Raw genomic sequence first — 25,913 nt, forward strand, 5'->3', positions numbered from 1 at the left:
TTATATTTAAGTCTTTAAGCCATTTTGAGTTTATTTTTGTGTATGGTGCGAAGATGTGTTCTAACTTCATTGATTTACCTGCAGTTGTCCAACTTTTCAACACCACTTGCTGAAGAGACTGTATATCCCACTGTATATCCTTGCCTCCTTTGTCGAAGATTAATTGACCATAGGTGTGTGGGTTTATTTCTGGGCTCTCTATTCTGTTCCATTGATCCATATGTTTGTTTGGCCAGTACCATTCTGTTTTGATTACTGTAGCTTTGTAGTATTGTCTGAAGTCAGGGTATGCCTCCTGCTTTGTTCTTTTTCTTCAGGATTGCTTGGGCAATTCTCTGTCTTTTATGGATCCATATAAATTTTTGGATTATTTGTTCTAGTTCTGTGGAAAATGCCATGGGTAATTTGATAGGGATCACATTAAATCTGCAGATTGCTTTGGGTAGTATGGCCAACCCATGCTTTCTTACTGCTTTCATTTGCCTAGCAAATCATTGTCCATCACTTTATTTGTAGTCTTTTTGAATCTATGCCTATTAGTGTCCTCTTGTGTACAGCACAGTGTTGAAATTTTTAAGAGCCAATTTGAAAATACTTCTCTTTGAATAGGCAAGTTAAGTCCCTTCAGGTTTATTGATGTGACTGTTGTGTTTGGTCTAAATTCTGTCACAGTGTTATTATGTTATTATCTTCTGGTGTAATTACTGCAAGTATTATATTTACTGTGTTTATTTGGTGTTTCTTCTTTACTTTTTCTTTTTAAAATTCTTTTGTCACTTAAGAAGATTTGTATTTTTATTCTAATGGTTACCTTTGCCTTAGTACTTTCTATACTGCACCTATAACCCCCTTCTTTTTCTTTCTTTACCTTTTGCTTTTTGTCAGTTTTAAATGGTACCTTTTACAACCAATGGCATTCTACTTTCCCTTTTTTTCTCTTTTCCCATCTTTAGTTACATCTCTTCTCCATTGTCACACATATAATATTTATATGTTATTCTTCAGTGCCATTATCCCACCCATGTTTTAGTCTCAACTTTGCAACTGAATATTTAAATGTTCACCATCAGTCTTTTTTCAGTGTTCCCAGTCATCTTTTTTTTTTTTTTCAAATGTTTATCTTTTTTCCCAAGTTTTATTTTGGAAAATTTAAAACCTAGAGAAAAACCAAGATTTTCACCAGTTGTTACCATTTGGCCACATTTGCTGGTCATCTGTTGGTTGGATGAAGCTTCACTCCCTCTAGTTGATTTCTCAGAAGGGGCACTTAATGTACAGTGTTCTGGTGCATTCAAAACTGCTTTTCTGTGCCTTTGAATCTTTTGAAGATCTTGGCTGGGTATAATATCCTTGGTTTAAATCAATACTTTCTTTCCTTAGATTTCTTGAAAATGCTGCTCTTCTGTTGCCTTGATTTGTATGTTGTTTTTGAATAATCTGATGCCATTCTAATCCTCTTGCCTTTGTATGTTATTTCATCTTTTTTGCCTGAAGGCCCTGAGGATTTTTTCATAATCTTTGAAGTCTTAACATGGTTTATTAGGATATATTTCAGAGTTGATCATTCTTGGTCGATTTTCCCTAGTATGAAAAATGTGTAGATTTGGATCCTCCTTTATTTATAGGAAGCTTCCTTAGATTATTTTAAATAATAGTTCTGTTTCATTTTTTTTTTGACTTTTTTCTTCAGGGACACCAATTATGTTCAACCTTCTTTGCCTGTCTTCCATTTCATTCACTTCCTCTCCCACCCTTTTTATTTCTTTATCTCAGTTTTCATCCTCTTGGTTGTTTTCCTGGTTTTCTTCAATGCCTTTTATTAAGTTTACAGTCTCTCCTCCCTGTGTACTTTGTAATTTGGTCTTCATTTATGATATAATTTTGTCTTTTTCTTTTCTTTCTTTCCTTACTTTAATCAACTCTCATTTCATTTCTTCCTGATTTTTTGCTTTTTTCATTGTTTCTTGTCCACTTCTGTTCTTACATTTACACTTCTCATTCAAGGGTGACTTTTAATCACCCCCAAATGCTTGCTTGAGAATATTTAGTTCAGTTTGGAGTGTTGTGTTACAATTTTCTTTGACTTCGTGTTTGTTGGCGGGGAGGGTATGGGGGGACTCTTCATAGGCAAAAAAGAGTTTATCCACATTTTCTGACATTTTGTTGTAGTTTTGTATGGATGTGTTCTACTTTTATCTATTTTTATTCATTTAGTGGACAGGATTCCTTGTCTGAGAGAGCCATCTTCTACGTGTTCCCTTTTATGGATGGTGGTGGGGACGTTGGGTGGGAAGGGTAGAAGGAGCACTGGCATATCTTGCTTCTTTTTGTTTCTGCTGGTTCCTGAATTTTCCCCTCTCATTTCCTTCTTCCCTTTACTGCCATGTCTCCATATCTGATTCTCCCCCAGAAACATTCTTCTCTGAGGCTGACACTGCTGGTGCCCACCCACTTTCAAGCCCTTACTGCATAGCCAAGGCTACACACTATCATGTTCCATCCTGTGCTTAGTAACCTGGCCTTTCTTCTTCACTTCCCGGGGTGACTCTGTGCTTCCTCTCAGTCCTCTACTCCTTTTCAGTCTTTTCAGCCTCTCCTTTCCTGTTGTCCATACTCACAGGCCTGCAGTACTGGTTGGTAGAATATGGGAGAACTTTTGGAAAACAATTTCCCTCTCCTTACAGACAATTTGAAGGCTATGGTATTCTCTGTCTTCTGGGAATGCTGAAGGCTTGGAGCCCATGTGCTTTTATTTATTTGTTGTTCTTGTTGATTTTATGGATATTCAGAGGATGAGGAGGAGATTTGGAATCAGGCCACCAGTGTTTTCCAAACCCAGAAGACCCTCTTGGCCTAATCTAAAATTATGAGCCCTGTTTGATATCAAAGAAGTCTTTACCTTTTATTAATGATTTCTAATTTGCTGATTTGTGATCTCTTTTCCTAATTTGTGGCTTTTTACTGAGGAAATGTCTTCTTCCATTATTTGACAGTGTAACGTGATGAGAGAGACTTGAGGAAAAACTCTGCCCCAAATCAGAGTGCTAATAATCATAATAATTAAAGTGTTAGTTTTTTATTTTTAGATTGTCTCTAATAAGCCACTTGGCCTTTAAAATCAATAAGTTTTACAGTAAGATTCTCTTCACTTATTAATGTTAGATAATAATAAAATATCTCTGTGTAAATATTTTCCTGGTGAAAAATTGCTATTATCTTTCAAATGTGAATATAGTCAGTTCCTCCTCTATGAACTTTTTTCATGTAATACCTTATTAATAAAGATCGAATCCCTGTCTTTTCTAGATAAGAACTAAAAGAACTAAATAGGGAAGCATTCATATTTCAAGATCTCTAAGAAGAGGTAGCAAATATTTAATATGGAACAAAACCCTTGTGACTCAAATAATGAGGATCTTTTATCAAGTAGTGGCATTACATCCAATGCAGGTAAGTAATTTTTATAAAACAAAATGGGAAAAAAATTAGAACTAAGCAGTATTCGTAATATTCATTCAAGCTGCTATTTTTTTCAGTATGTTTTGATTTTAACTGTGCAAGGCACAGACCTTGCTCATGAATGTTTACCAGATTATTTATAATTCTGCCTTATGAGGAAGAAATTGTTTAGTCTTTTAAAAATAGCATATCTATTTTTTAGCATGTGTTTACATTATTTTTTGGTTTGAAGATTGTTTTCAAGTTGAGGAACTTAAGCACATGCCACGTTTCTCTAAATGCCTTCTCTTCCTCGGTCTGCTCTAAGCCCCAATTCTGCATCATGGTGACTTCTTTTCTCTCACGCCCCCCGCCCCCCATCCAGTCAGGTACCAAGTCCTGCTTTCTCTATTCTCAGAAATGTGTCTTGAGTGCATTTTCCCTCTCCATTCCCATGACTGCTGTCCTAGTTCAGGCCCCCCATCAACTCTGATGAAAATTATTTCAGTCAACAGAGAGCAGGCAGGAAAACAGAAACAGTAGGAATAAATAGGTGACATTTAATACAGGGAATTGACAACACAGGTGTTGAAAGAGCTGAGAAGGCTCAGAGATGAGCCACTGTAGGAAGCTGCTACCAGCCTTTGGGCTAGAAGGACCCTCAGAATGGGAACTGTCATAAGGCGTAGGTACAAGCAGGAGCTAGAGCCATGGGGACGGCTGCCTGTGGGAGCTGAAGCCACCCCTCACTGCCAGAAGCCTGTCAGAGGCAGGAGAGAGGAGCGGTCCCTTAGCTTCTCCCTTCCTCTGGCCTTCTGGTCTTTTGCCGGTACCTCCCACTGCGAACTGTCCTGGAAACAAGTTGGGAACGGGGCCTAGGAAAAGAAGTTCTCTACAACACACAGCAGAATAGGGGCAGGACAGAGAATGGATTATCTTGGAGTCAGGCAGGTGACCTGCACAGCCGTAATTGCTTTCCCTGTCATGTCTGTCTCATCTGAAAGAATGCAGCCAGAGTTTATTCTCAGTTATAGGTGTTGTTTCACCGTTTCTAAGCGCAGTGAAACAGTGCTGAAAACTTTTATTTTGGCACCTTTATTTTGTAAAAGCTTCTGCTCCTTAGGCTGCTCATGCCATTGTCACCTCCATCCTACTATAGCCATCAACCCTGCTCACCTCCCCATCTACACGATATCCCTCATCCTCAGGGACATGGGCACTTAGCTCATGGGCTGTCTCTCCCTCCCCAGGCACATCATCATCCCGTAATACCATCGCCCTCATGGACGACCCGTCTAAGATCTTAGACTCACGGCTTCTCCACCTTTTTAGTTCTAATTGTTTTGACCTGTACTCTAGCTACTCACTTTCCTATCTTGGATCTTATTGCCAAGAACTGTTGGACTTCTGGAATCCAGCCTGCTATCTTCTAGCACTCTCACTCTCTTATTCCTGCAACACTTATTTTTCTGCCTTATGAAGGTAGTGGTTCTCAACCATGGCTCCACGTGAAAATCACTTTTTGAGACTTTAAACTTTTAAATGGCTTAGAACCACACCTAGAGAGGCTAATTCGGGAGATCTGGAATGGGGCTTGGGCACCACTGGTTTTTTTTTTTTTTTAAAGCTCTCCTTGTGTTCCTGGTTTACAACAAGGGCTGAGAACAGCTGCTCTACCTTCTGCTATTTTCTCCTAAACTATCAGCCTCTTCCTATCTTCACTTTCTTTATCACTTGCCAATATCCTCAGCTTCCTCTTTCTCTTATTCTTCTTTGCACTCTTACAGGAGAATCCCAGTCCTTTCAGGCTGACTGCCTTTTCCATTTTTGTCCTGGGCTGCTGGAAGAAAATACACTAATGTGGATTTTCCACGAATTTGCCACTTGAGAGTCATAGTTTGCCATCTCAGCTGGGCCCCCGATGCTGCTGAGGAATCTTTCTCTTAATCTTAGCCAGTTCTGTCTCTAATTTCTCACCACACTTATTTCAAAATTACACCATTCTCAAGCCCCTCACTCTGCCACCATCTTCCTCACTCTCAGATGACATCATTTCCTGATTTGCAGAGAAAATACGCCATTCGGCTGGCATTCTCCTACCCTCTCCTCTGCTGCCCCTAAGACTCACTGTTCTTCACAGTCCGTGCCTCTTCATAGTTCCGTGGAGGAGGTACCCTCCTAATTTGCTACTCATGCTTTAATTCCCACCCCCGCTCGCAGCAGCTCAGCCTCCTCGGAGGTTTGGCTCCAGGATCTCTGCAGAGTCTTGGGCCCCACTCACTCCGATATCTTCAGTCCCTCTCTCTCCATTTGTACTTATCCATCAAAGTAAACATGCTAAATCTCTCCAAGCCTAAAACCACTAACAAGGAAATATAACAAACCAAAACAACAAAAATGAAAACCTCTCCTCAACCTGCGCCTTCCGTGCGCCTTCTTCCTTCACAGCTGTGCCGTCTGAAAGACAAGTCTGTGTTCGCTTGTCCACATCTTCACCATCCATTCACTCTGTGAACCACTGCCTTAGGACTTTTGAACCTAGTATTCCAATGAAATCACTCTGGCCATAATGACTAGATTTTCTCTTTTTTGCCAAATGCAGTGAACTCTTCCCCCTGCCCAACATTTTATTTCGAATTTTTTCAAAATGGTCGAACAATTGAAAAAATAGTGCGTTGAATACATTAAATACCCTTCAACTGATGCACCAGTTGTCAGCATTTTATCATATTTGCTTTATCTCTATGCCTACAATTTATATTTCGTTTTGCTGAAGTTGAAGGCATCATTATTCATGCCTCAAAACCTGCATGTGCATCTCCTTAGAAAAAGGATGATTTCCTACATTGCCACATCATTGTATCTGAGAAAATTACTGTCTATGCAGTTATCATCTAATTCATATTCATATTTAAATTTCCCCAGTTGTTCCAAAAAAAGTTTTACTTAGCATTTTAAAAAATCTAGAGATCATGCACTGTATTTTGTTGTTTGGTCTCTTTATTCTCTTTAAATCTGTAACCATCCTCCCTCCTTTTGTTGTTGTTTCTCATAGCATTTTCCTTAAGAGTCCAGACCAGTTGTATTGTAGGATGTTCCACATTCTAGATTTTTTCTGATTGTTTCTCATGTTTAGATTCAGATGAAACTCATTTGGCAAGAGTTTTACGTAGGTGACAATTTATACTTTTACATCATACTTTAGGGAACACATAATGCCAGATCCTGCTAATTTACAGTCATATTTTCTCCTTTACAATAAATAAGTAACCTATAGGATGGCCCTTTGAGACCTTGTGAATATCCTAGTACTAAATAACCTTCCATTCAGTGGTTTTAGCGTCAATTGAAGATCCTTACTTGAATCAATTATTACATTGATGATTTCTAATTTTTTTTTTTTTTTTTTTTGCGGTACCCGGACCTCTCACTGTTGTGTTCTCTCCCACTGCGGAGCACAGGCTCCAGACGTGCAGGCTCAGCGGCCATGGCTCACGGGCCCAGCCGCTCCGCGGCATGTGGGATCTTCCCGGACCAGGGAACGAACCCGTGTCCCCTGCATCGGCAGGCGGACTCTCAACCACTGAGCCACCAGGGAAGCCCGATGATTTCTAATTTCACCATAGTTATTAACCTACATTTTTCAGGAAAGAAAAGCTTTTCTTTTATTATTATCACTCTAGATCCATAGGTTGTTTTTAATTCACAGTGCTATAATGTATTGTTGTCACTGTTGTTTTGATGCTCAGTTGTACCAAATTTGGCCAGCCCCTTTAAGCCAATTCTGTGTCTTTTTAAAACATGGCCCACTTCATTAGTTTCTGGCACATCAGAATGTTCCAGGCTGTACTTTTCCTCCTGTTCCACCAGACCTGGAATCAGCTATTCACTAAAGAGCCCTGGTTCCTTCTAGTAGGAAATAGTATTCACACACCAAGATCTCGTGTGCTTATTGCTACTGAAGTGTCACTGTGTCTAGGAGTGTTCAGTGTCTAAAGCTTGGAATTAGATTTTTTTTCCCTTCAGTTCACACTGGTAATTCTCAAATCCAGTACCACAGAGTTCTTCCTCATCTTCCCCCCATTCCATATCTGTATTTCCCTTACAGTGAAAACTCAAGTTTCCAACAACTTCAGTGTGTTTACTTGTTTTCTCTCTTACACGGTACACACAAAATTGTTTCAGAATTGTAACGACACCTGTTATATTAACAGCCTACCTGCTAAGTTAAGTTCACGTGCAGTCAGGGTACTGTGTTCTAAAGTTATTTGAAAGGGACTATTTTCTCTGTGAGGTTATGTTGTCAACTTACTGTACACTTAGGTTTATTTTTTTCTGTTAGTTTTCAATTTTATTTTTTGAATATGTATAACATGTATACGGCTCAAAAGTGAAAACTTTATAAAAAGGTATATTCAGTAGAGTCTTGCTGCCATCCCTATGTTTTCCATTCTGTTTCCACCCATCCCTATACTCCTATAGATAGCTGTTTTCATGAGATTCTGTCTTATTGTTCCAGCGTTTCTTTTGTGCAAAATTAAGCAAATGCCACACATAGACACATATCCATATATGTACATACATGTACACATACACATACACTCTTGTTTCTCCTTTCTTACAAAGAGGGAAATTAACCTCCACCTATTTAAGGGAGGAGTAGCAAAGAATATGTGGACATATTTTAAAACCACTGCAAGTTTACTTTCTGGTCACAGATTATCTATATTTCTCTCACATGCAAAATATATTCACTTTCCTAAGAAGGCCCCTAATAGCCTGATCACACTACAGCACTCCCTGAAAGGCCAGAATACCTTTACCTAAATTAGATTCAAGTATGGATGAAACTCCTTAATTGTAATCCCTTAAATACAGCTCCTTGAGTAGAGTTCCTCGTTATCTGAAGACTTGTGACACCCAACATGCAATGGTAGCCAGGCACAGGATAACCACTGTCCACTCCTATTGAGGAAGCAGTAAACAGGAAGCACATATGTCTGGAAGCACATATGCACACAGTTCTGAAATCCAGCTGGGCACAGGCTGACCACTCAGGACTAGCTGATGGATTAGGACCCAGGCCTGGGGATGAGTCTCCATGGTTCCTGGCACCATCCACTGGACTCTTGGGTCTGACTCTGAGTTCTCCTCCCTTTTGCATGAAAGGTAGCATATGTTTCCAGCTGGGTGGCTTTTTTCAGCCTGCTTGTAGAAAAGCCTCTCTCCATCTCATACTGTCTCTGTCCCTCAGTTTAAGCCAGCGGTGGTTCTTGAAAATCTTCGTGTGTCTTCTGTGACTCTTACTGGGTTTTACGTCCTTTGTCTTCCTTTTAAATGTGAATATTTCCTCAGAGTGCTCTGCTTGATCCTCTTCTCTTTTCACTCTGTACGCTGCCCCTAGATGATCCCCTTGACTCCAAGGATTCATTAGAACTCATATGCTGTTGACTCCCAGAAGCTTATCTCTAAAGTAAAACACTCTCCCAGACTTCAAGTCCATGTACAGTATTTGCAAATCAACTTCGTTACTTGGACGTTGCTGAAGCCGGAAACTAAAGAGAAATCTTTGATGTCTCCCTCTCTCTTACTTACCACATATATTTCTTAAATTCATGCCCTTGTTTCTAGCTCTGCTGTCTCTGCTTTAGGGCAGACCCTTGCCATGCCTTGCCTGAACTGTTGGAAGCCTTCTTCTACTTTGAGCTTCTACCTTCATTTTTATCCCCATCCAATGCATTCTGTACACTGAAGCCAGAGAGCCTTTTCAGAACACAAGTGTAGGTTATATTACCCCTATCTTCAAGTCCTTTAATGATTCCCTTGAGCTTTCACAGTGAAATCCAAATTCCTTGGCATGACCACAAGGCCCTTCGTGATATGTCCTACATTTTCATTCTCATATCTGGCCACTACTTCCTTTCACCCACAGTATGCCACGCTGCTTCAAGACCCCTCGCCAGTAATGATGGTGTTCCCACTGCCTGGAATGCTCTTCCTCTTCTCCTGTCTTCCAGACTAGTTACTTCTTACTCATAGATGCTTCAAGACTAATTCAAGTATCACTTGATCACTGTCAAGTAAAACTACGCCCTCCTCCCTAACCTGTTCCTCCTTTTTACCTTGTGCTCTTCTCTCTCAGAGACACTCTCACTTTTCTGTTTTCCCCATGAGACCTTGAGCTCCTTCAGGGTTCAATAAGGGAATCTACCTGGGATAATGTTTGCCACAAAATTATTTTATTATTAAGTTAATTAATTGGTTAATTAATTATTTAATTTTAGGTTCTTCAGGTTCATTTTTTATGTCATCTATTCGTGGAACAATAATTGGAAACACATCTTCAACTGGGACTTTGACGCAAATCCCTTTTTTCCCTAAATATGAAGTGGAACTTGATTCTCACAGAAAAGTCATTCCTTACCCTGGAAAGGAACACATTGAACGTGTTTTGGAAGAATATTCACATCAAGTCAAAGATTTGCAGAGAAGACTAAATGAAGTGAGTTACATTCTTTTCCTCCAGTATCTGATACCATTTTGGGGAGACAGTGAGGCACAGAGCTTTGGAATAGAACCCAAACTTTCTGGAAAAAAAAACTTAATAATGGATTCATGGGAGTTCCCTGGTGGTGCAGTAGTTAAGAATTCACCCCCCAATGTAGAGGACATGGGTTTGATCACTGATCAGGGAACTAGATCCCAAATGCATACCACAACTAAGAGTTTGCATGCCACAGCTAAGGAGCTCACCGGCCGCAGCTAAGACACAGCACAAAATCACCAAAAATAAATAAACAAAATTTAAAAAAATAATAATAATGGATTCATTGGTTAAACTTGTTAATTTGGCCTATGCCTTCTATTTCACTATTAAAAATTGGACTGATGAAAAGTCTACACACCCATTTGTCTTTTGTTAATAATAAGTCATAATGCCTTGTCTTAATGGTGTAATTTTTTTCCAGTTTTATTGAGCTATAATCAACATACAGCACTGCATAAGTTTAAGGTGTACAACATAATGAATTGACTTATATATATCATGAAATGATGACCACAATAAATCTACTTAACATTTATCATCTCATATAGATTAAAAAAAAAAAGAAAAAAATTTTTTTCCTAGTCATAAGAACTCTTAGGATTACTCTCTTAACAACTTTCATATATACCATACAATAGTGTTAATTGTAGTCATCATGTTGTACATTACATCCCCGGTACTTATGTTGTACCTTTTGATCACCTTCATCCAATTCCCCCTCTCCCCACGTCCCTGTTTGGTAACCACAAATCTGATCTCTTTCTGTGTAAGTTTTTTTGGTTTTTTGTTTTTTAGATTCCACATGTAAGTGAGATCATATGATACTTGTGTTTCTCTGTCTGACGTATTTCACTTAGCATAATGCCCTCGGTGTCCATCCATGTTGTCGTAAATGGCAGGATTTCCTCCTTTTTGTGGCTGAATAATATTCCATTGTGTGTGTGTGTATATATACACACACATACATACATACCTCAACTTCTTTATCCATTCGTCTGTCAGGAGACACTTAGGTTGTTTCCATGTCTTGGCTATTATAAAGCATGCTGCTATGAACATGGGGGTGCAGGTATCGCTTCGACATAGTGTTTTCATTTCCTTTGGATATATTTCCAGAAGTGGAATTGCTGGATCATATGTTAGTTCTCTTCTTGACTTTTTGAGGATCCTCCATACTGTTTTCCGTAGTGGCTGCACCAGTTTTTTATAATCCCATCAGTAGTACAGGAAGGTTCCCTTCTCTCCACATTCTCACCAGCATTTGTTATCTCTTGCCTTTTTGATGTTAGCCATTCCAACAGGTGTGAGGTGATATCTCATTGTGGTTTTGATTTGCATTTTCCTAGTGATTAGTGGTATTGAGCATCTTTTCATGTGCCTGTTGGTCATTCGTATTTCTTCTTTGGAAAAATGTCTATTTGGATCCTTTGCCCGTTTTTAATTAGATTATTTGGATTTTTGCTATTGAGTTATATGAGTTCTTTATATATTTTGGATGTTAACCCCTTATCAGATATAGGATGTGCAAATACCATTTTTTCCCAATCCATAGGTTGTCGTTTTCATTTTGTTAATTGTTTCTTTTGCTGTGCTCTTGGTGTAATCTTAGTGAAACTTGAATAGCTCAAAATGTTACAATTAATGACATTCATCTATAATTATAATTAGTAATTGGTTCAGGCCTACTGTCCTGCTTTCATGATACCTGGTTTTTCTTTACAAAGCAGTTGGTAGGGGGTCGGTTTTTAGATGCATGTGTATACACCATAGCTAAGTAGTGTATAGAAGTTATTCGATAAAAATTTCAAGTGGACCTTGTGTAGAATGAAGCTGGCTTTAGTCAGCTTTACAGCTGCAGGTTGGATCCTGATAGTCTATAGCCTAGAAGTCAAACTTATACAAAGGCCTTTGTGATGGAATTTTTTTCGCTGTACATTTTAGCCTCTTCGGCTACCTGTTCCCTATATGTACCCTCCATTCTAGCGATATCACTCTTCCCTGGATGTGCCATTCCGTTCTAGACCTTCATGCCTTTGCCCAAGTCATTTCCTCTTCTCTGCCTGTCTACCTGTTAAATTCTTATTATCCATCAAGACTCAGCTCAAGCGTTTCCTTCTCTGAAGCCTTTCCTCTAGACACAAGTAGGTGTGTTCTCCTCTGTACACTTGTTGCTCTTCATACACACGTCTATTGTAGTATTTAGTACGTTTTATTATATTCATTAACAGATTGTTCTACTTCATCAGAATGTGTGAGCACTTAAAAAAATAACTATAAATTTATTAAGTGCTGAAAATGAGATACCATTGTATTATGTAGAGGGGATGCAAAGATGAATAAGATAGGACTCATAAGGAGTTCATAGTCTTGAAGGGGGCCTGGCATATAAACAAATAATGACAATACTTTATGATAAGTGCACTAAAGAGATGGATTGATGATAGATAGATAGATGAAACACAGAGGTACCAATGAGGAAAAGAAGCAATGTCAGTTAATTTTCCAAGTCTATCCTCTGGCGGAGTATGTGACACTTGACTGGCTCCCAATAAATTAGTTAAATCAGTAAATAAATAACAGGGCTATTTGGGTACTTACAATATTTATCGCAAACCTCCTATGTAACAGATACTATGCTAGGTACTGGATATATAAAAATGGAAAAGTTGTGGTCCTTTTTATGTACACATTTACAGTCTTATAGCTGAGATATTTAAAATAGAAAATGATAGTAACAGGACATGTATGCTGCAGTAGGGGTAAGCGGTGATGCTAAATCTAATCAATCCGTTACATTCCTTGTCTTACTTGACTTTCCAACAACATTTGACACACATGACAATTCTCTTCCTCTTGAAGTGCTCTTTTCTCTTAGGTCTCATGGAAACACACTCTCCTGATTTTCCTCCAGCTCATTCTTTTTCAGTTTCTTATTCCAGCAAAACCTTCCATAGACAGTAATAGTGATTCCCATAGCTTCTGTTGCCATTTATATGTAAGTGAATGTTCAGTTTATATTTCTGGTCAGACCTCTTAACTGGTCTCCACACCAGTTAGTGTACCTGTGTTCCTACTGGACATTTCTACTTGAAATGTTTCTCAGGCTCCATAAACTCAACATTTCCAGTTGCATACCTGATCTTTCCCCCAAACCTTTCTTCTAGCTGTATATGGTGCCACATTTATATTGTTGCACAGGGCAAAAACCTGATTCATTCCTGATACCTCTTCATTTTCCCTGACATCCACTTTACTACCAAGTCCATCCAGTGTACCACATATATTTCTCAAATATGGAAATGTTTTCATTTCCACTGTTACCATCCAAAGTTCAGACTACTCTAGCCGTTCACCTGGACTATTAGAAAAGAAGGTAAAGGATCTTACCTTATATTGACTATATAAACATTGTCAACTGCAGAATTAGGTAGTAACCTATTATATTTCCTTTCCTGTGTAATGTTTGTTTTTCCTGTGGTTCCTAATTGCCTTGCTTTTTCCTTATACTGTTGATATTTACCTTTATCATATCCTCATTAAAAAATTATTATATAGGTTTTCTATCAAACCTCCTTTAACCCAGGACCCTTTAGGAGTTCTTCTGTCTAGTCTCGATGAGTTTCTTCTTAGGTCTGCTGTATAGATATTTTCTTGGGATTCCTATCACTGCTTTCCTGGTTGAATTCATGATTTCCAGGATTCACTGTTTTCTCTTTTCCTCTTTCTTGATTTATTTCTTCATTTAGTCAAAACACATCTTTAGAAACTTTTAAGAAGTATATGGGACATACATTATATGAATTTTTTCATTCTGATAATGACTTAAACTGGATAAAGCTGAAAGTTATTTTCTCTCAGTCCTTTGAAAATATTGTGTGCCCTTGCACAGACTGAGAAGATGTCTATCTGATTCTTGTTCCTTTGTAGATGATATGTTTTCACTTAATTGGGGTCTACCTTTGGAAACTTTAGGGTCTTTATCTCTGAAATTCCACTATGATGTTCTTAAGTGTGGATTTTTGTTTTTTCCTTCCCTGTGCTAGTACCAAAAGGGACTCAGTGGACCCTTTTGGCCTGCAGATTTGTGCCCTTCAGCTTTGAGGAATTCAGGTTTTTTTGGTTTCTTTTTTCTTTGATAGTTTTTTTCTGTTTTCTCAATTCTCTCTTTCTGAAGCTCCTGTTAGTCAGATATTAGCTCCTAGGTTGAACCTCTAAATCTCTTACCTTTTCTTTCAAAATTTTTGTCTACTTTTTTACTTTTGGGGTGCATTTCTTGACTTCCATCATTTCTATTGCAACTTTTTAGTTTGCAACCATATTTTTAATTTCCAAGAACTCTCTCTTCTCCTCTGATCACTTCTCTGACACAGTGTCCTGTTCTTACTTTACAGCAAAAATGTCTCTCAAACTTCTCTGCAATACAAGTTTTTGGAAGTGTTCTTCCACTGTTGCATTATCTCTTTTTGTTTCTTTGGATCTTTTTTCCTGAGTATTTGCTCATTTGTTTAATCTTGGTCTCTTTTTTATTTTGTAATCTTCCTTCAAGTGTTCAGTGGTTTTTGGCTTTTTGTTCATACTCAAGAATGAACAGTAAAAAAACTGATGGCAGTCTCCCTGAGGGCAGAACTTGATAGCTTTACTTTGGGATAATTAGGTGGGGCATCAACCATTGTGCTGGGAGATCGCTTAGTGCCTGATTTTGAGATCTTTGTGAATTTCTTTGTAGTAGAACACCTTGATTTTTGAATGGTAGTTGTCTGCTGCCAAGTTTTTTAAGTCAGTTGGAGGCAGAGGTTGACTTTTCTATATACACAATTTCCACCAATTCTCATGTCCTCGGGAACAGAGTTTATTTCTATCTCTGTCTTGAACCAGAGTCAGATTTGTTCTAGGAACGGTGTTTTGGTTGTAACGTGAATGGATTGAAAGAGGGCAAGGTTGAGACAGTGAGACTAAGGTATTCAAAAAACCTAGGTGAGAAATGATTAATTAGGCCCCGAACAATGGTGAAGGGGGAAGGAAGTACACATAAAAATAAATCATTGATATATAGATTTTTGGAAATTATTAGCTATAAGGAAATACGTTCCTCTAATGAAAACTAATTTGCAGGACTTTTTTTTTTTTTTCCAGAGCAATGAATTGCATGAGAAACAAACATTTTACTTAAGACAGTCAGTCATTGGTTTGCAAACAAAACTTAAAGAGATGCAGATGGAGAGAGATGCCATGGCTGACATCAGGTTGGGATTCGTTACCTGATACTATCTTAAAGTTTTACTCTTTGTAGTGTAAAATCACTTGTGTGAATCTTGAGTTTTATCAGTATTATTTCTTCTCTTTCATTTATTTCCTAGACGAAGAGAGAGTCAGTCCCAGGAGGATTTAAGAAATCAGCTTCAAAATACCATTCATGAACTTGAGGCTGCCAAATGCCTTAAGGATGATATGCTGAAAGACAGCAACACAGAGATAGAGCAGCTAAGAAAGATGATGCTTGGTCATGAGCGAGTGCTTCAAGAAATTCGATCAGTCCTAGTTGACTTTGAAGAAGCCTCAGGCAAGAAAATATATGACCATGACAGCATGTCTACCATCCACTTCCGCAGCATGGGCTCAGCTATTAGTAAAATCCTAAGAGAATTAGACACAGAGATTTCTTATCTTAAAGGGAGGATATTTCCAGTAAGTGGTGAGAACACTACATCCATATCGTATTAAAATTCATTAAGACAATAGTATTAGGCATACAATTTTTGAAACTCTTCAAAGTAAGCCAAGTTCTCATTTTTGTTCTCTAAAATAGCAGAAGTTACTTCCACAATGATCTTTGTTAATAATGGGAACTAACTCGACTTATCTGTGTAGTTACGTGAGAGTGTAGCCAATGTAAAAGGTCTAATAAAATACAGCGATAGAATGTATCTGATTTTAGCATTGCTTCTGTTTGCATCTTTCTAAGGCATTCCTTTTGTTGGAAAATCTCTAAATTTTCCAAGCTTTAGATTTACCAATTCCTAAATCAGTATCTCTTTATTATAACCAGGTAGAGGATCAGCTTGAAACACTGAAATCTGAATCACAGAACAAAATAGAGCTACTACTTCAACAACATCAAAATAGGTAGGTTTCTGAGGTATAGAACAGGGGTCTCCAACCCCTGGGCCACGGACTGATAGTGGTCTGTGGCCTGTTAGGAACTGGGCCGCACAGCAGGAGGTGAGTGGTTGTGAGCGAGTGAAGCTTCATCTGTATTTACAGCCGCTCTCCATGGCTCGCATTACCGCCTGAGCCCCGCCTCCTGTCAGATCTGCCGTGGCATCAGATTCTCATAGGAGCGCAAACCCTACTGTGAACCTCGCATGCGAGAGATCTAGGTTGCGTGCTCCTTGTGAGAATCTAACGCCTGATGATCTGAGGTGGAGCCGAGGCGGTGATGCTAGTGCTGGGGAGCGGCTGCAAATACAGATTATCATTAGCAGAGAGGTTTGACTGCACAGGGACCATAATAAATCAATTGGCAAACAAGCTCAGGGATCCCACTGATTCTGTATTATGGTGAGTTGTATAATTATTTCATTATATATTACAATGTAGTGATAATAGAAATAAAGTGCATAATAAATGTAATGCACTTGAATCATCCCCAAACCATTCCTCCCCTGCAGCCCCAGTCCATGGAAAAATTATCTTCCATGAAACCAGTCCCTGGTGCCAAAAATGTTGGGGAACACTGGTATAGAAGATTGTAGTGAAACTATACCACAAGTCTATAATCTCTCATCAGCAATTCCAAAATCTATAAAGCTCTAAAGCACAGAATCTTTTTTTCATAGATTTGTGGCAAACTCACGTTAAAGAAAAAATTATTCTGACACGTGTTTAAAAAGTAGGGAAGACCTTATTGAAGACTATTGCAACAGGAGTTTGCGTTAGAGAGTGATGAGGCTCAACTCCCAATACAAGGGCAAACAAGAAGCAGGGTGAGGGGTTCAGTGGACAGAAAATTACTAGGAGGAGGCGTCGAGGTGAGAGGCTTCTTACTAAACTGACTTAGCGAGATTCATACTAAGCCTGGGCTGCTTACTAAGTGGGCTGGAGGCACAGACTGCCGAGAGGAGTCTGACTAAAGCTTGGTCAAGGTTAGAGTCTTTGTCACTCATTTGTTGGGAAAACCTGAGCTAATGTAAAGCTTTTTATAGTCTTTATGAGTTACCGTGAGTATTTAAAAACCTACTGTTGTGTTAGTAATGTCTGGCTTCTAGGACACTTCCCTAGATCTCTCTGGGGGTGTCACATGATATTTAGTACTGTTATTTATCACCATTGTAAAATTAAAAAAAAAAAAATCTGAATCCTAAAACCTAACTGCCCCCAAAGGACTTGGATAAAGGATTCTGGATCTAATTTACATACTTGTTATAAAAAGAATAGCATATTCAAAGCTAAAACAAAATACTAAATTTGAGAGTGTTGAAAATCGTTAATATTTAGAATAATTCATTGTCAGGCAACATCTGTATCAAATAACAATCACCACATTCTTTTTATAGGATTGAGCAGTTAATCAGTGAATATGAAATTGAAAAAGCAGGACTTACTGAGAAAGCTAGCAGTGCTCGGAGCCAAGCCAGTAGTATCCAAAGTCAACTGGAAATCATTCAGTATGTGTGTCCTGGTGGTTTGAAATTGATAGTCATTTATCTTCATTTTATTTTTATCAATTTTTTGTTCTAAGAGCTTTTTAAAAATTACTTAATAATTGATTCTACAGGAAAGTAAAACTTTTCTAACATTCAAAGAAACAGAAAAGATTACTTAACATGTAGATAATACTTTATAACCATATTAGAAGTATTAGGGCAAGTATTTGGGCCTCTTGGGACGGGATGTTTTAGATATTGTCTACATTTCAACTGATAGGATAAGACAAACACACACTATATATGTGTGTGTGTATGTATAAATATACATAAATTATATATATATACATATAAATAACTTTATAGTTTGAGCTCCTGTGTTGAAACTTTTTATATGGACATTTTCAGTCGTACACAAAGGTATAGTGAAAATTGTATAATGAACTCCTATGTATACATCACCTACCTTTAACAGTTAACATTTTTGAACTTAATCTTTTAATAAGCAGTTTTGGAAAATAAAAGACTATTGGCCTAATAATGCCATATTAAATAATTAGTGGAAGTATCTAAAAGCTAGAGAACCCTTAGGTATCACACTTATTCTTAGTCTGCTATTTGCTGTTATTCCCCTTTTAAACCCTTTTTAGAGAACAAGCAAGAAACCAAAATTCAATGTATATGCGTCAACTCAGTGACCTGGAATCTACTGTTTCTCAGCTACGTTCTGAATTAAGGGAAGCCAAAAGGATATATGAAGACAAAGTGAGTTTAGATTTTGCTGCTCTGCTTCCAGCGACTATTATACACAGAATCAGTTATATAGTTTTTAATGGTTTATTTGAAAATGAGGAATCAAAGCAATCATTTAAAATTAAAAGCAGTTTATAAGATGGGTGCTAAATAGCTACATGTTAAATTACTATAGAAAAACAGTTTTTAAGTTGTTTGCTCAAATTAATTGATTCTTAGAAAAGTTTTTTGCATCCTTCAAGTAAGTTTCTAAAAAGTGAATAATAAGGCCATTTTAGTTACTTTTACAAGGCTTAGCTTTAGCAGGTACTTTGGTCCCAGCTGGTCTCCCCGACCACTGAACGTTTTGGGGCCTAACCTCCTCTCTTACTTCAGCTCCTCCTTATTAATCATTGTGCGGCTAGCAAACTGAGTTCCCTTCAAGATTAGGCCGAATAAAAAATAATTAGGAAGCTAAATCTTCATTTCTCATCACACAGTTCCTATTAAAACTAGATATTAATATTTACTACAATATTCTGTTCTCTCCCTGTCTATAGCTAAAGACAAGCTATTCGTTATCATTATCAACCATTTTTCTGGAGCTTAGGTTTTTGTTAATTTCAAGGACACAAAGTAGTGTCCTGTTTTGTGAATGCCACCTTTCATCTCCAAAATGTCCTAGTCTGGAAGATAAATTCTACGTATAATCATCCTGCCTACAAGAGAACCTACAGTTCTAACCACTTGTAGTTAATTTCCTACTCCTTAGTTGATTGGGAAGAAATAGAGTATAAGGAAGCTGCCAGATTTTCTTTATAAAATAATCCAGTTCTACAGGGTAACAGTACAAGAAAAAAGCTCCTTATGGGAAGAAGCAATTGAATATTGCAGCACTAACTCTTCCAGATATTTTCCTGCCTTTGAGCAACCCCTCCTGTAATTACCACTGTCACCCATTTGCTGGCCACAGGAGGGGGCTGTTTCTCCTCGGTTCTCAACTTTAAAGACCTCAACTTTAATTCGTTGTGGCACGGCTGAAAGAAGAATGGAAAATTTAGACATGAATTTACTATAAAAGTCTAAACAATAAAGAGTAGCATGAAACTATATAATCTCAGTTATGAGATTTGGATCCTCTACAGGGACTTTCAAACATTTTTGATCACTACCCACAGCAAGAAATATAGTTTACCATATAATCTAGTACACACGTACAACTGAAGCACACTTCACAAAACAATACTTACCCCTATTACTTAAGACGCTGGCTCTTTTCTGTTTTCTTCAGATACTGATTTGATGCTCACTAAGTTGACTTCGTTTTTCACTGCTGGGTTGCAGTGTGAATAACACTGCTCTCCAAGACCTCTTCCTTAGCTCGTGGCCTAGATTCTTGTATCAAGGTCATTTCAACAACAGCCACCTGGAAGCAGCCTTGAGGAACCTTAGACTTCTTAAAGGCTAAACCCAAGAAACAAAAGCCCAGAGAGAAATATTTGCTCTTTACTGCTTCTCTGAGGCCTGCTTTTTGTGTTCTAGTTTCTTTCCTCAGGGTGAACTTTTCCCCTGAAGATTGATAGCAGGAATATCGATTGAACCCATTCTGGGCAGATCAAGCCTACACAAAAGGCCTTGATCTCACCCTATAGGATGGTAATGATTTCAATACAGCATGGGGTAGAAAGATGCTTTACTTTACTACTCAGGTTGAGTGGAGGTAGGCACCTTGGCCGAGCTGAGCACTGACGATCCAACAGTGAGAAAGGAAATAGGAGAGCTGCTGTACTATAGTACGGTACAATAACCGATATTCATCATACTCAAACCATTTTGAAAAGACTATTCATTGTTTATTGACAAACCCTTTGAAAAGCCACGAAGTACTAAATAAAACTCAACTCACCTGTTTGTCTTACATAATTTGAAATTGATACAGCTTTCCATTTGTAATGTTGCTCAGAAAGATGACCCCTTCATAAGCTATCACCCATTGCTAATCTGCACATGGTTTGATATATAGCATCATGCTGATCAACTCTAAGTTTGGGCATGGTAGGAAATTTTAACAAATACTGACATGTAAACAATACAAAAATAGTTTTTGGTTTTATAAACGTCTATCTCTTTAGCATTCTAGAAGCATAAGCATCCAGATGAATGACTGCAAACCTTTTATATGAGTGTTTTGAGGTCATATCGATACAAACATAATACTAAAATCATTGTCTTACTTTGCTCTAATGTAAACAATGGATCACCAAGAATTTCGACAGTCTTAAACAGTCAACATTATTGGAAATAAGGGGGGCATATTAGTTTAATTAATTTTAATCCAGATCGTTGAGACTTCTAATAAAGCATATTGAACCTAACTGAGTTGGCACCTAGATGATGGCTAACAAGGATCTCTTAACAGTAACTCCCTTTAGTGAGGGAACACTGAGAGATGATTACCCTGCCATGTAAATATAGATTTGAATATACTCTGACCTGAAAGGCATTGATAATACATGGCAGGGCTTCCCTGGTGGCGCAGTGGTTGAGAGTCCGCCTGCCGATGCAGGGGACACGGGTTCGTGCCCCGGTCCGGGAGGATCCCACATGCCGCGGAGCGGCTGGGCCCGTGAGCCATGGCCGCTGAGCCTGCGCGTCCGGAGCCTGTGCTCCGCAACGGGAGAGGCCACAACAGTGAGAGGCCAGCGTACCACACACACACAAAAATAATAATAATAATACATGGCATAACTGAGCAAAGAAGATCAAGCAAGTTAACAAAAGTATTTCAGTTTGGGTTCATGAAAAATTCTATTGTTATGAAATGTTTTTGTTGTAATAAATCGAATATAGAATTTTTAAAGACAGATTCTTTTGTTAATTTCTTTTATTTTTCATGTACCTTGACTTTACATTGCCAAAGCCTATTAAAACTTTAAAATATATTTTATTTTCCACTGCTTCAGTGCACATTTTCATATATCCTGTCCAAATAACAATAAGGAAAAAATACTTAAAAGCTATGATTAAAAGTGAGGTTTGTGAGAAAAGAGACTTATAAGGGTATGTTGATATTATACATCAACATATTTTATGAGAGGCAGGCAGTATTACTATTTTCTCCTGAGGTCAGATTCCTTCAGAAAAAAAGTATTTATTATTTTTAAAAAACTGATGACAGGTCTGAACAAAACTTTCCCAACTAAAATGCGTAAGTTTAGAGAAAACTTGTTTAGGAGGGCAGTGTTTCTCTTCAGATCATATTGATGAAAATAGAAATTGTGTTTCAAAGAACATTTTAGACGTAGCCTTCAGACATACAAAAGTGTTTTACTGTAATGTTTTTTCTATTCTTCTCTTTCCATTTTAGGAGAACCTCCAGAATTCCCCTTTACGAAATTGGACCAGTAGAAGCTGTCACTATTGGCTCTGTAGATTTGGCTTTACTCTTAACTTTCGCTTTTTGACAACAAAAATATCTCATGATCTTGATTCTAAGTTTATTTTTCCTACTTTGAAAGCATTTGGGGCTGAATTTCATACTCAAAAAGTAAAGATTTAGTAGCACTGGCTGGAGCTCTCTACTGTGCGGGAAGATTCTGTGCAAACCTCTTTGCATAGTTCTGCCAATGCACCTCCATGCTCACCTGCAGCATCCCTTATTACCCCATAACTGTGTCTTTTTGAGCACAGAAAACAAAAGATACAATTTGGCATGATTGGTGATACCTAAAATCACTGTAAGATTAGAATGAGGTCCCAGTACCGATTTGTCCAGTGATCCAAAACAAAAAGTAGATTCATAGATGGTGAAAGGGAAAACCAGTGCTGCTATTTACAAAGAAAAAGAAAAAACCTTTACTATATCTCAGATGTCAGTATTTATTCTGGACATTTTAAAAGGCTTTTCTTTATAGTGTTTTTAACAGCGGTTTGTATCAGCTCAGCTGCTACTTCAATGGTTTTCCCTTTCACTCTCCATTTATCTTTTTGAATGATTAATTAATATAAATATTTTTACTCTAAAAAGTGAAAGGTAAAAGCAGAGCTATAGCAGTTGAGTCAGTACTGACAACTACAAAACAAGTGTTCCTGCAGGGGTCTGGAGGAACTTCTGATACTTAGAAAGTTACGAGTTGACTCTTTTTCTTTTCTTTTTAAAATTTTGGCCTCACAGATTTTAACATCAAATGGTTACCCAGGATTTCTTAAAAAGTGAAAACAAACATAAAATAGCAAGTCTTAATTGAAGCTTTTAAAGCGCATATACAAATACTTTGCTCAAAGACAGAAACACCAGACTAGGAGTAGAAGATGTTTGTTTTAGTCATATGAGTAACTTTTCAAGTGGAAAGTGTTCTTGTTAAATTTATAGCTCAGAATATGGTTCCTTTGACCATATTTTGTTTCCAAAGACAGATGGAAAAGATGGAATTTCAGCTTCATTAATACTGTTCTTCTTGTGTTAAAAAGTATTAGTAGCAGAATTGAAAGGAATTTAAAAGATCATCTAGAATACTCTTTTCAAATTATTGGTGAAAAATGTATAATTTAGACTCAAATTATAGACTCAGAGAGCTTATGTGACAGAAGCTGGTTCAGAACCCAAGGTGTTTGACTCTTAGTAAGATCACATTTCCTGTCTGATCACATTTGTCTACCCAAAGTGAAAGTTTATGGGTTTTTTCCTAACTATTCCTACTGTCTTTACTAAGTGTGCTGAGTTAGTCTTTCCCAATAATAAAAGAGCTGAAGAGGTTATATCAACTGACATTATTCATTCATTTATCTTAGGAAGCTACTTGTGCCACAGAGGGTGAATTGTTGTAGGGCTTTTTTCTGTGTATGCCCCCAAAGGAGCACAAGAGTGAAAGTACTTCTTTATAGGATTATGAGAATCTCTGAGCACATTTCAGTCGGTCACCTAATGTTTTATTTTATCTAATTCCTGTGAAATACTTTTTTTATATATAACATGCAGTCAAATACAGAGTCAGTTTTAAAATATATCCAATGTATATATTAAAATTTATATTCCAGTCCCTATAGGCTGTAATACTACTCTGTTGAATTTGAACCTGTTTGATAGTCCTGTATTAGTATTTTCTTAAGTCATGTATGTATGTATGTAGATAAAGATATATATATATACACACACACACAGATAACTTCTAAGTATTCATACTTACCATTTATCAAAGAGATAGTTGCATATATGTGTTTATATATAATGTGCTTAATAAGTGTGTGCTGAATTAATAAATGAAGATCTTAAATGAACTTAGTCCAGTTTAAAATAGTCATTAAGAAAAAGTTAGTCTTGCTCATATGTTCTTTAAGAAGGTTTAATCACAGTTGCGTCCAAACCAATCAATAAGTTTTATCCTTGACAGTAGATTTGGAAGCCTGTTCAATAGAGGCCTTAGCAGTAATAAGGGATGTGTAACATTTATGCAGACATGAAAGATTTGTTATTACTGAAAAGTGGATGATGAAATATTATTGTAGGTATCACATTAAAGATCAGGGATTACTACATATCACTAAGTATCAGTAGTTTTTCATTATTTTAATGTCTGTGTCTAAGTTATGAGTTTGTACAGCTGTGCCGGAATCTAAACCCAGAATCTACATTGTCTGAGACCTTAACCTTTTAGCCTGCACTGCACCTCCAGGTTAAGAGCTGTAGGGATGCTGTTAACAGCCATGGCCCTTCTGGCATATGTCATAGAAATGCACAGTCACACAGATGAAACAGCTGCCCGTCTGTAAGAGAAAAATACACCTATAACAATCCTTTAAAATTGGTATTCTTATCCCATTTTATAGTCATAGGAATTGAGGATTGTAATATAACTTCACTTATTCTTACAAAATAGGGTGATTATATAATAATGACAGTAACTATAAACTTGTTGTTACCATTTATTCTTTTATATTCAATGCCTTTTATTACTGACACTGATATTCTGAAACAAAATCGCTCTAAGTATAATATAGTTAATTTATGTGGGCTCTGCAGAATGTTATTTATGCTACATCAAGCTTCCTTAAATACCAAATTACAGAACACATATTCACAGAAGATAAATCTTGAATCGTGTGAAAATGAGAGTGATGCATTACAGACCATGGCTTAACCCAACAGTACCAAGTATTTCATTTTGGTCAGTTTGTCTGGCTAAATTCTACATAGATCTTAAGTTTAGAAAACTTTGCAAAATACATCACAATAAACTTTATTTTTGCCCCCCAAATAATACCATTGCCCCAACATAATACCATTTGTTTTCCAAAGACTCTATTTATTTTATATTACTCATTGACGTAGCCAGACTGATTTGTGCTTTCCTTTTAGATAGAAGAGCTGGAGAAGCAGTTAGTTCTTGCGAACTCAGAACTAATGGAAGCACGGACGGAACGTGATCAGTTTAGTGAGGAATCTGGAAATCTGGACGATAAACTTCAAAAGCTCTTGGCAAGTTGATGATTTGAAATATGAATGAGATTAATTCTGGGAAATTTTTACCACAATAGTTCACAAAACTAGTTTCATTTGTAAAATTACAAATTTTACAACATAGTTGTACATTTATACACAGCACAATATCCTAGCCACTACTCAAGTTTTACATATAAAATATAGTATTCTATACTTTAAGCAGAACTGTTAGGGCTTAAAAGTTAGGTGAAGCCGATCTTCAAACACCCATAGTCTTTCTTTTTTTTTTTTTTATGACAGTTTATTGAGTATTTTTAAACAATTGTATTTTTTTCATTCCAGAAGTTCTATTTGCTTTTTTTTTTTTTTAACATCTTTATTGGGGTATAATTGCTTTACAATGGTTTGTTAGTTTCTGCTTTATAACAAAGTGAATCAGTTATACATATACATATGTTCCCATATGTCTTCCCTCTTGCGTCTCCCTCCCTCCCACCCTCCCTATCCCACCCCTCCAGGCTGTCACAAAGCACCAAGCCAATATCCCTGTGCCATGCGGCTGCTTCCCACTAGCTATCTACCTTACTACGTTTGTTAGTGTGTATATGCCCATGACTCTCTCTCGCCCTGTCACAGCTCACCCTTCTCCCTCCCCATAACCTCAAGTCCGTTCTCTAGGAGGTCTGCGTCTTTATTCCTGCTTTACCCCTAGGTTCTTCATGACATTTTTTTCCTTAAATTCCATATATATGTGTTAGCATACGGTATTCGTCTTTTTCTTTCTGACTTACTTCACTCTGTATGACAGACTCTAGGTCTATCCACCTCATTACAAATAGCTCAATTTCGTTTCTTTTTATGGCTGAGTAATATTCCATTGTATATATGTGCCACATCTTCTTTATCCATTCATCCGATGATGGGCTCTTAGGTCGTTTCCATCTCCGGGCTATTGTAAATAGAGCTGCAATGAACATTTTGGTACATGACTCTTTTTGAATTTTGGTTTTCTCAGGGTATATGCCCAGTAGTGGGATTGCTGGGTCATATGGTAGTTCTATTTGTAGTTTTTTAAGGAACCTCCATACTGTTCTCCATAGTGGCTGAACCAATT

The 25,913-nt window shown here is 37.5% G+C and overlaps 1 protein-coding gene across 1 annotated transcript in view; it reads left to right on the forward strand.

The window, feature by feature from the left end:
• Window positions 1-3,380: 3,380 nt before the first annotated feature.
• CCDC158 (coiled-coil domain containing 158) overlaps window positions 3,381-25,913 on the forward strand; it is a gene marked incomplete at both ends in the record, with an annotated part of 84,667 nt that continues 62,134 nt past the window's right edge. The window contains 8 exons of the mRNA XM_082653701.1: window positions 3,381-3,450; window positions 9,723-9,940; window positions 15,119-15,228; window positions 15,343-15,670; window positions 16,032-16,108; window positions 17,539-17,649; window positions 18,279-18,393; window positions 24,716-24,835. Of these exons, the coding sequence (XP_082509827.1) occupies window positions 3,381-3,450; window positions 9,723-9,940; window positions 15,119-15,228; window positions 15,343-15,670; window positions 16,032-16,108; window positions 17,539-17,649; window positions 18,279-18,393; window positions 24,716-24,835 (1,149 nt within the window). The remainder of the gene's footprint in view (window positions 3,451-9,722; window positions 9,941-15,118; window positions 15,229-15,342; window positions 15,671-16,031; window positions 16,109-17,538; window positions 17,650-18,278; window positions 18,394-24,715; window positions 24,836-25,913) is intronic.

Source organism: Grampus griseus (genome assembly GCF_964374135.1).
Source record: "Grampus griseus genome assembly, chromosome: 4".
Lineage (NCBI taxonomy): Eukaryota > Metazoa > Chordata > Mammalia > Artiodactyla > Delphinidae > Grampus > Grampus griseus.